The sequence below is a fragment of the Mercenaria mercenaria genome, chromosome 19 (genome assembly GCF_021730395.1).
Source record: "Mercenaria mercenaria strain notata chromosome 19, MADL_Memer_1, whole genome shotgun sequence".
NCBI classification, from domain to species: domain Eukaryota; kingdom Metazoa; phylum Mollusca; class Bivalvia; order Venerida; family Veneridae; genus Mercenaria; species Mercenaria mercenaria.
The window spans coordinates 6,480,333-6,492,468 of NC_069379.1; the positions used below are offsets into that span (position 1 = coordinate 6,480,333).

The 12,136-nt window shown below is 35.6% G+C and overlaps 2 protein-coding genes across 2 annotated transcripts in view; both read right to left on the reverse strand.

Annotated features, from left to right (window-relative positions):
- LOC128551121 (zinc finger protein 43-like) lies at window positions 1-7,508 on the reverse strand. The gene is made up of 2 exons (XM_053531557.1): window positions 7,492-7,508; window positions 1-2,149 (listed from the first exon to the last, which is right to left on the reverse strand). The coding sequence occupies exon 2, from the start codon at window positions 1,582-1,584 to the stop codon at window positions 220-222; it is 1,365 nt and encodes a 454-aa protein (XP_053387532.1). The 5' UTR covers window positions 1,585-2,149; window positions 7,492-7,508; the 3' UTR covers window positions 1-219.
- The window catches only part of LOC128551289 (mucin-like protein), a 27,113-nt gene continuing 17,100 nt past the window's right edge, over window positions 2,124-12,136 (reverse strand). The window contains exon 8 of the mRNA XM_053532076.1: window positions 2,124-2,149. Within this exon, the coding sequence (XP_053388051.1) occupies window positions 2,124-2,149 (26 nt within the window). The remainder of the gene's footprint in view (window positions 2,150-12,136) is intronic.

Genomic DNA, 12,136 nt, shown 5'->3' on the forward strand with positions numbered 1-12,136 from the left:
TGCGGACAAATCAAGAGCATATCTCGCCAGAATGAATCCAGAGACACTGACTTTCATAGAAGACTTTGCGCATTATCTGCCACGTATTTATTCTTTCCTTAAGTGTTTTTTATCTTTATGTAGTTTTAACAAACTTTTTTCTTTGAACTCTTTTTGGCATAGTTGACAACTGTATAATCTCTCATCACTATGGCAACGCTTATGTTTCGTTAAAGCATATCAAAAATGGAAGCGTTTTTTGCAAATGTCACATTCGTAACGTCGTACATCTGAATGAATGCGCTTGTGCTTCAGTAGAAACGCTGCAACTCTAAATGATAGATTACATATGTCACAGTGATAGGAACGTTCTGTAGAATGAAAACGCATGTGGCGTTTTAGAGTATTAACCTCTCTGAAAGATTTTTTGCAAATGTTACATTCATTTGCATGAATACGTTTGTGTTTCTTTAGATCTGATGAAGTTACATAACGTTTTGTGCATATGTCACATCCGTAAGCTCGAACACCTGTATGGTACCGTTTGTGATCCCGTAGATATCTCTCCGTTTTGAATGATGTACCACATATATCACACTCATGCAAGCGATCAACATTGTGTTTTTGCTGTTTATGCCCCTTTAAGCTTGCAGCATACTTGAAAGACTTTCCACAAATGTCACATCCGTATGGTCGAATACCTGAATGAACGTGCATGTGATTATGTAAATCTGCGGACACTTGGAATGTTATCCCACATTTTTCACACAGGTACAGATGTCTAGTAGAATGTGAAAGCCCATTAGAATGTTTGCGCTCATGTTTTTTAAACAGATGCAAGGTCAAAAAAGATTTTTCACATTTTTCACAATTGTATAAATTCTCTGCAGAATGAAGTTCCCGATGAAACTCTAAATATCTTTTATTTTTGAAAGATTTCCTGCATACGTCGCACTCAAACGGACGCACAACTGAATGTGTGCGCCAGTGACTTCTTAGCTCTGCTACAGATGCAAAAGTCATACTGCAAATTCCACACGTATGAATGCGCCGGTGCTCCCGTAAATTTCCAGATGACTTAAACCGTTTACCACATATATCACATATGAAAGGGCGTTCTCCAGTATGGACACGCATATGTTCTTTTAAACCTCCTGCAGTTGTGAACAATTTTGTACATATTTTACACTCATGGATACCCTCACCAGTGTGAGTGCGCATATGTTCAGTTAAAGTTTTTAATGCCTTAAACACTTTCATGCATTTTTCACACTTGTAAGACTTTTTATATTTCTGAGGTATTTCACTATGGATAAGTTTATGCCGAGTTAATTGCTCTTCTTTAGCAAATGATTTCAAGCACACTTCACACAAAAAAGGACGTTTAATGTGAATATCCATATGAGCTTTTAAATGACCCATTTGTCCAAAAGACCTCTTGCATATCTTACACTGATATGAAGGTTTGTCAACCTTAACATGAACACTCCTGTGCATCGCTAACATTTCTTTGTTTGAAAAAGAAGTTTTGCATACTTCGCACACGTGCGGCAGCACAAGAGGTTTTGTAATCTTCCCATGAACAATTTTGTGTTTCATTAACATTCCTTTGTTTGAAAAAGGAAGTTTTGCATATTTCGCACACGTGCGGCAGCACTATAGGATTACATTTAGTCACACGAGGATTAGCAGTCTTTTGTTTTTCTTAATTTTTTTCCTCCATCAGTTATTTACAGCAATCACAAAAGCACATATAAATAACAACGATATTTTTCAAAAGATAAAAATTACGTGTCTAGAAACGTGGCTATATCTATGAGTTTATTCCACGAATAATTATTTTCTGCAGTCAAGATACCGGATACAGAAAAGAATTTGCAAGAGTTAATCTATATGTCCGTATGTGACTATATTTATGAGTAAACTCTTAAGTTCATGGTCTGCGCTGTCCGCTATTAAGTGAGTGAATATTCTGTGATCACCCCTTCAAATGAAAAAATGGTATTGCCCAAACTGAACGATGGACCAGACGATTTTAGAAATTTAGCAGGGTAAAAGTTGACTTTCCCTCTGACTCATTTGGACTGTTGTTTGTCGTTATCTGGTGTAACTTGGTAACAATGAAGATACAAAATTTAACTATTTCAATTCCTCATAGCATGACGTTCCTCTGAAAAACAACATAATTAATTAAGAATATTATGTATAAATGTTGCATTTTTCTTAAAGAAGCATTATGTTATTGATTAAACTTGGTGAACTGTTTACATTACAAATGTAATAACTGAGACCAAAAATGATTATTTCAAATAAAAAAGTTCTTAAACTTGAAATAAGTTTTGAATTCATTTTGAAATAAAGTTAAATTCTAATATGACTAGGCAATCACAACATCATGTTCATGTCAGGTTGATTTGATATCTAGTACGCACTGAGAAATAGCGCTTTCAAATTTGCTCAACTATTTTACTTTAAATCAGGTTAAAATGAAATGTGGCATAGCACAACTGTCTTGATTAACTTATACATACACAGGACGCATTCGGCATACAAACCCGTGTAACTACGACTAGATCACCCGAGTGACACGAGTAACAATAATTGTAGTCCGAACGCTTTATCGAGTAATTGAAAATGATGGAGAACGTTACATACATGCTAACAGTTCAAAAACTTCTGAGCTGTAACAGTAATAAAGAATGGCTGCTACTTTTGACGCATAACATTATGACTTCATTTTCCAAAATAAACATCTGATGGGACGAGACAGTATTCCTCTATCAGAAACTGTGTTGAATTAGTGGTTTGCATGTATATGTTTTATGTATGCGGTATAGTGCTGTTAGTTGACTGCATTGTCGATTTGTATGTATATGTTTTATGTATGCGGTATAGTGCTGTTAGTTGACTGCATTGTCGGTATAGCGCTGTTAGCTGATTGCATTGTCGATTTGCATGTATATGTTTTATGTATGCGGTATAGTGCTGTAAGTTGAATGCATTGTCGATTTGCATGTATATGTTTAATGTATGCGGTATAGTGCTGTTAGTTGATTGCATTGTCGATTTGCATGTATATGTTTAATGTATGCGGTATAGTGCTGTTAGTTGATTGCATTGTCGATTTGCAATGCATGTATATGTTTAATGTATGCGGTATAGTGCTGTTAGTTGATTGCATTGTCGATTTGCATGTATATGTTTAATGTATGCGGTATAGTGCTGTTAGTTGATTGCATTGTCGATTTGCATGTATATGTTTTAATGTATGCGGTATAGTGCTGTTAGCTGACTGCATTGTCGATTTGCATGTATATGTTTTATGTATGCGGTATAGTGCTGTTAGTTGACTGCATTGTCGATTTGCATGTATATGTTTAATGTATGCGGTATAGTGCTGTTAGTTGACTGCATTGTCGATTTGCATGTATATGTTTAATGTATGCGGTATAGTGCTGTTAGTTGACTGCATTGTCGATTTGCATGTATATGTTTAATGTATGCGGTATAGTGCTGTTAGTTGACTGCATTGTCGATTTGCATATATATGTTTAATGTATGCGGTATAGTGCTGTTAGTTGACTGCATTGTCGATTTGCATGTACATGTTTTATGTATGCGGTATAGTGCTGTTAGCTGACTGCATTGTAGCTGACTGCATTGTCGATTTGCATGTACATGTTTTATGTATGCGGTATAGTGCTGTTAGTTGACTGCATTGTCGATTTGCATGTACATGTTTAATGTATGCGGTATAGTGCTGTTAGTTGACTGCATTGTCGATTTGCATGTATATGTTTAATGTATGCGGTATAGTGCTGTTAGTTGACTGCACTGTCGATTTGCATGTATATGTTTAATGTATGCGGTATAGTGCTGTTAGCTGACTGCATTGTACATGTTTTATGTATGCGGTATAGTGCTGTTAGCTGATTGCATTGTCGATTTGCATGTATATGTTTTATGTATGCGGTATAGTGCTGTTAGTTGAATGCATTGTCGATTTGCATCTATATGTTTTATGTATGCGGTATACGATTTGCATGTGTATGTCATATGTATGCGGTATAGTGCTGTTAGTTGATTGCATTGTCACTGCTTGTATCTTAAATAATGTTTGCATTTTCATTGACATTAAAATAAATTATTTTTATGAAGAACCTAATATAAGTTTTGATGACAATAATGAGGACAGACAGTCTGGTGTCGTTGTTAGAGATGAATTGGAACGACTTCTGTCAGAGTGAAAAATCAGCCTGGACTATTATCAATCGACTTTTCAGATTCTGGGATCAAGTGACACTTGGAAAAAATGTTCAGCCCATAATGTTTAATAGACTAGAAATTTCTATTTGACATGTTTGATGTTAATGTATACTTTAATTCCTTTCTGAAGCTAGAGCTACAACTTATATTAATTCTCTTATGTCTTAACGTGACTCTACTTCACCGGACCATTTCAAATTAAAAGGGTGTTTGGTATCTTTTTTTTCATTGTTGTGACTGAAATTTATTTAAGAAAACAGCTGAGACCCCGATCACATGATCTGTTTAGTAGAGTTCAACTTAGTCTTCACTGTTTGCCAAGACCCATGTATATGACACTTGGCATAATAATCACTCAGGACGGTAACCATTGCCACGCAGGTCACGGTGAGAGATCCACTTTCCACATTTTAGCTGAATGCCAAGGACAGTTGCTTATACATTTTCCATTTTCAACTACGTTTGTATATCCTGACAGGTGATCCAATCCGCAACCTTTAGCCAGGGACGTTGATCTATCACTTAGCCATGTCCACTGAAGAAATATGTTACGAAAATGAATAAGCTCAACTCTGAGGTCCCTATTCCCCTATGCTAATGAATTTCTATTTTTGAATGAAAATGTCATTGTTTAAAATGACAAAACGGAATTCAACATACTCACAAATAGCAAATAACAAATAGTACGATTTTTTTCAAACTTTGTACGTAGTACAGCCATGAAATGCGCTAAATGCTAGTTTGACTTTTAAAAGACCAAGTATCAGTTCTTGACTTTGTTCATTTGGGTTCAACATCATTTCCAACAACCTTATTGCAACATATGACTGACAGTCACTAATGGTAACAAATGTTCACTCTCCCTGGCAAGCTTAGCAACCTAAGTGCACTTTTATAAGGAACTGACAACTCTACATTCGCATGAACTGAGGTAGACTGCAAATGGCCATGGAAGGAATTTCTTCTCTAACCGGATCTAACCCATGACCATTGGACTGGCAGTATAGTACATCAACTACGGAGATAACAAAACAACAGTACCATATGTGTCTGTGAAAATGGTTTGTCTACAAGTAGACAGGTTGAATTTTTTACTTATAACTGCAACATCAATGTATGGCTTCTTGTGGACTGTTTGTCGTTATCATCAATTATATGTTCTTGAGCCCATATTTTTATATTATATATATCTTTATATTTTTTGTCAAAGTTGCCCCTTGTGAACCTAGAAAGAAAACTTAGACGCTTTAAGAATCAGATCGAGAACCCTCGAAATATGCTTATTGCTGTAAGAATCAGATTTCTCAACTTCTGTCCTATTCAGCAGTATTTACAAAGGGGGGCATGAATACCAAAAGAGCATTTCAAAGTTACTCTTCATTTAGAAGAAAGTAAAACGTTTTAAAAGAACAATGACAGCACGCTCCACTATTGGAAGGCAATTGTCAATATAAATGGTTTTCGGTTCCAGAATTGAAATAATGATTCAAGGATTATTTGACTTGATTTTATGATCTGGCTTTAAAACTCTGAATATAAGAAGTTTTCAACCGAGTACCGCCCTTAGTTTTGGCAAGAGCAACTTGACTACAAAAAAGGGACATAAATTTGCCAAGATTAAAGCAAATGTTAGATGTTTTTACTTTGCTTTACAACCCTATATTGCAAACCAAACAATATCTATGCACAAGAAAGGGGATATAACTTGTCCAAAATTACGGTTATGGGAATTTATGCTTTGACCTTCCTTTACAACACTGGAGACATGTATGGAAGTTTAAATCCAATATCTGCATTAGTTTCCGAGATAGTAACTTGCATTCAAAACTTTAACCAGCTTTTTCTAAGTTTAAACAGCGGGGCATAACCTGGCAAAAGTTCAATAAAGAATGATGGAATTGATGCTATGTCCTTTACAACATGGAAGACACGTGTGAAGTTTCAACCCAGTATCTGCATTAGTTTCAAAACAATATAACTTGCATGCAAATTTTTAACCCTAAAAAAGGTTCTGACTCAAGTAAGAGTTATACAGCTTGTGATATGTTGGTATGACCTTAAGTTACAGATCCGAAGAAATGTATGAAGTTTTAACCAAACATATGCATTAGTTTGGATATACCAACTTGCATGTAAAACTTATAACTGCATTTGTAAGTCCAAAAGTGGCATAATTTTCTCAAAATACATATTAGAATAGTGGGACTTGATCATCTGCGGTTAGTGAATGATCTTAAAAAGTAAAATTAGATTTCAAAACAATATGTCTATAAATGAGACCCATAATTTACATTAGATTCGATCAAGAGATATCTAACCTGGTTATTTTGGTAAGTCTGATGAGCTGAAAGACTTGTTTGAAGTTTAAATTCAATATCATCTGCGGTTAACCGTTATTGAGATAAAGCCTTGATAGTAATTGCACACAAAACTTTACCAGTTACCAACAACGCCATGTTTAAAGTGCATTCGGATACGATCACCCGCCTTTCCCAGCTTCAGAAGGTGGGTAGAATTTGGGTGACACAACTACCATCGCCCGGGTTACACGAGTTATACTCGAGTTATACCCAGGGTGCTCGGGTTAGCTGGAGTATATATGCCAAATGCGCTCACAGAGTTGGAAATTCACTGCGCAGAATAATTTGTAGTCATTTGCGCTCTAAGCAATTTCTACAGATGATGTACCTTGCAAGCATGCTATTTTTGCAGGCAGAAATGAAATCATTATCGTATTTACAAGCGATCGATATGCCTCCAAAACTTTCAATCATATAATGCCACGGAAGTTATGAAATTCTTAAGGAGAAGCAATTATTCACTTCCTGTTATTATCGCCACTAAAGGGGAAGTAACTAAAACATTGTTATTTGTGCATTCTGGAACTTATACCCTTGCTGGATGTAGTGGTCTCCCTTTTGTTTACTTTTTTTCTTGCATCAAGAGAGAAAAAGTAGCAGAAACATTTTTATGGAACATAATCTTTTTTTGCAATAAATTCAACTAAGATTTAACATTTTTCGAAAGATATTGCCTTAAGAAATTAAGTAATATTTTGTAAAATAGGAAATGTATTTTTATAAAATCTCATTGAAAGAGCTAATTTGAGGTTACCCGAGGGCATAAAACAATCTGAACGTCGAATTATTTTGAGCACTCAGTGAAGACCTAACAAATGTTTGTTTTAGAACAAATTTGCTTGTCATTTCATTTGATGAAAATAGCAAAAAATAAGAGTTAGCTTACATAATTTTAGATTTTCTTTGTCAGTTACAAATGGTGTAATTTTATACAAGGGAGGTAATATATATTTTCCCAGAGGTCGTATCTCTTTTACGACACATTAGTCTTTTGCGGAGCTTTGATTATCATGCGGGGATAGGGTGGGGGTCGCTTTATTTGTTACCCGCAATAAGATCGATGGGGCTGATTTTTTTTAAAATTTCCTAATACTTTTATTGTTAACTGATCTATTTCTGACAGTACGATCCCGGATTAGCTTAAGATACTTCAGCGCTCCCGGTTTATTTGCTGGTCAGTCTTAGTTGATGGAGAGACTTAAGATTAAGTCCCAGTTATATCTGTGTTGCCCCAAGGTTCTTGTTTTAGGTCCTCTTCTTTTTTTACTCTATATAAACGACCTGCCCGAAAACCTAGTTTCACAGGTCCGGTTATACGCTGACGATACTGATGTTTACATCACTGTCCAAAACTCTTCCCACGAAAGTATCCTCCAAAAATAACTTCACAGGTTACAGGTCTGGGAAAACAAATGGGACATGGAGTTTAACACATCGAAATGCACAGTGAATAATATCACTAGGTCAAAAACTCATTTAGGTCCAAATACTCACTCCATGGCCAAATGCTCGAAATGGTGAGTGATACCAAATATCTTGGTGTCACTATCTCCTCAGACCTTAACTGAAACAAACATGTTAACCAGGTCACCTCCAAATCAAGTAAAACCCTCAACTTCCTGAAAAGGAACATCCCCACTAATAACCCAAAAGTAAAAGAGTTTGCCTACAAAACCCTAGTCAGACCCAAACTTGAATACTCCAGCTCTGTTTGGAGTCCAAACAAAACATCCATAAAATTGAAATGGTTCAGCGCAGGGCCGTACGATGGGTTTCAAACGACTACTCCACATACAGCAGTGTCTCACAAATGTTGATTAAACTGGGATGGTCTTCACTTGAACACAGAAGAACTGATGCCAGGTCATTAATGTTCTACAAAATTTTAAATGGACTGGTTGCAATGCCCATGCCACCTTATGTTTTACCCCCTACCCGCTTCACAAGACATATGCAACCCATATCTTACAAGCAGATCATAACGCCCTGCAATCATTACAAATTCTTCTTCTTCACAGCTACTGTTGTCCTATGGAACTCTCTTCCGGCCGAAGTTGTGCAAGGAGTGACCAAGTGTTCTTACACGATATAAAGTGAAGAATGCTGATATTAATCTCTTTTAACTGTTTATACTCCTCTTTTTTAATAACACTGCCGTCTTGATTTTTCCACACTTCACAAATACATTAGTATTGCTTTTACCCTCCTGTACATTTCTTCTTTTACATTTATCGCACAGACGCGCACCTGCACGTAATACTCGGGGAAAAGGGCGTGGCAGTATGGATAGAATAGAGAGATAGATGGATTTAACGCAAATATAAATAAAACAAAATATGAAAAAGCGGGATTTAGCGTTTTGGAAGCCAGGACTAGTCCCCGGGGAAAATAAAACTTGCTAGGTTAAACCATTACATAAAAAGAGTAGTTTTTTAGAAGTTGGTAACTATAGACTAGTCAGCATTTTAAGTGTATCATTAAAGATCCCAGAAAAAGCTGTCTATGTACAGCTAGAATCTTTTTAGCTAAGAACAATTTGTTATATGAACATCAGTCGGGGTTCAGGAAATCACATTCCACAGATATATGTTTAATATACCTTTTAGATTTCATTAAATCAAAAACCTCTAAGGTTTGTTTACAGGTATGGTAATGCTTGATCTTCAGAAAGCTTTCGACGTAGTAGATCGTGACATACGTTGTGGTAAATTGGTCTTATGGGTGTGAAATCTGTCCCGTGGTTATGTCATATTTATCCTTAAGAAGCAAAATTGTCAACACAGGTAAAACTCATTCTAACCCTAATACGTTCACCTGTGCGTGCCCAAAGGAATTATTTTAGGATGTCTGCTCTTTCTTTGCTATGTGAACGACATGGTCGCCAGTATTGATAATTATTGTAAATTTATACATTATGCCGACAATAGTACAATTCTTTTTACTCATAAAGACTCCGACTGCATCTCACAAAAGCTCGGTATTGTCTTATAAAAGTGTTCTGATTGGCTGGTTGATAATAAGCTATCTTTGCATCTGGGGAAGACAGAATGTATGCTTTTTGGACCAAAGGCAATGTTATGTAAACACGATGAATTTTCCATCTCGATGATGGTCATATGATTAAGAGCACACTGTTGGTCAAGTATCTAGGTCTCCATATTGATAATTTCCTGTCTGGTGATACAATGGTTAATAATATCAAAAGTTAATTTTAAACTTACATTTTTATATAGGTACAGTAACTGTTTTATTTTAATACTAAAAAATTGTTATACTCTGCTCTTATTCAATGCCACTTTAATTATTCTTTTTTATCTTGGTTGAAGGTCTGAATAAGAACCTGAAAAAAGAAGCTGCAAATAACACAAAACAAAGTAATAAGGTTCCTTAAAGGCTATAGCTCTATAACTCCCATTACTTTTCATAGTTCCAGGATGTTAACTTTCTGAACGTAGGGCATAGAGTTAGACAATTGAGACTGAACCATAGGCATAAAAGTTATTATAGGAATGGTCCTGTATATCTTGGGAGAAAATTTCATTTTTTGTAATGAGGCTAATATTCGCTCTAGTGGTTATAACATTATTTTACCTCATTGTAACTCTTTAACTAAACAAACTTTTTTATTTTAATGGAATCAAAGAATGGAATTCACTTCCTGAAAGTATTAACCTTGGAAAGTACATGATTAAGATCTGCCGTTTTCGTTTCTATTATTAGCCATGGACTACTGCTTTCACAAATTATCGTTTCTTTTTAAACATCCGCATATTTGGGGTGTTATATTGGTGGTGCTGCTGTCAGGAAACAGGTTTCCCACAGCTGTTAACTTGCAGGTAGCAAAGAAAGTTAGAAATTGTCAGACTGGATCACCTGGCTATGTGTGTGATTAAAATCGAATGTAAAGTCTCACTTCTGTCATGCTGACAATATAAAAATTAACAAAATTTTGGCTGTAATAATGGCCAATCAGGGGCCTTAAGTCCAGAACATCCGATTGTATATGAAGTGTTTATCATGAAATCCACGTTCTTGTTGTGAAATATATTTTGCAAGTTTGTACCAAATCAAACCAACAAATGTCTTAACAATTTTATGGCTGTAACGAAAAACAGCAAATTCTTCTCCCTTAAGGGACAATAACCCAAGACCCCATGATGGGAACTGGCCAGTTTTCAAAAGGATCCAAGATACTAGTATTATTCTTATATAAGTCGCTTGCAAGTTTGATTAAAATTTATTAGATATATGGTCTCTATTGTGTTCACCAGCTAAAATAACAAAATTAAAATTGGCCCATTTAAGGGGCCATAACTCTGGAACTTGTGACTGGGTCTGGCCAATTAGAGAAAGAAAATGAAATTTTATGCAAATACAAGTTGTATGCAAAGTAGAACTAAATTGATTGCAAAATGTGGTCTCTGTATCATGTTAACTAGCCAAAAATAGCAAATTTGGGCCCTTCAAGGACCCATAATTCTGGAACCTATGACGCGATCTGGCTATTTTTCGAAAGAAACCGAGATATTATACAAGTTGTGTGCAAGTTTAACTGAAGCATGTTGCAAAATGGGGTCTCTATCTTGTTCACAAGACAAAGCAAAAGCTGTCCGTAAGACAGCGCACTCGACTGTTCTCGGTGCAAGACCATGAATTAGAGCTTTGCTATTAACAAAACAAATTCTAAGTTAAAGAGGGACATAATTCTGTCATAATTAAAATCAGAGTATTGGGGATTGTTTGTCCTGGTGTAAACTTTGATAATTAATATTTTCAGTTTCAAGTCAAAAGCTTTTAAAATAACAGAGATATTTGACTTTATCAAAAATTCTAAAGAAAAAAAATTAAGTTAAACAGGTGCATAACTCTGCCTAAATACAGATCAGAGTTATGGGGATTGTTTCTCCTTGTTTATACTTCGATAGTAAATAACTATTTCAAGTTTCATGTCAAAAGCTTTAATAGTAACAGAGATGTTTGATTTTATCCACAACTTGAAATAGGAAAATACAAGTTAAAAAGAGGCATAACTCTGTTAAAATTCAAACCAGATTTATGGGAATTGTTTTTCCTGGTGTAGAATCTGATGGTAAATAAGTATTTTAAATTTCAAGTCGATAAATTTGATAGTAATAGAGATATTTACGGAAGGTCAGTGGTTCTACCCAGGTGCCCGCCCGTGATGAAATACTGCACAGATGGCACCCTTACACAAAAAATTATACGCCCTAAGCGGGACTCGAACCTACATTGCTGAGAGGCGCGAATGATCTAAAGTAAGCGACATTTTACATGCGGCCACTGAGGCCCCGATTTACGTATTTAGCCACGTGGCATAGGTCATTGAAGGTCATGGAAACGAGGTAATACGACTGCGCTGAAAAAGTGAAATGTCATTAGTTACACTACAGAGTCACTTATACACTTCATTTGTGATTTTTTAAATTTATTTTTAAAGATAATTAACAACTGTAATACTTGCACATGCAAAGTTAGTCTGCTATATTAATGAATTAAGTAACAGCCCCGAA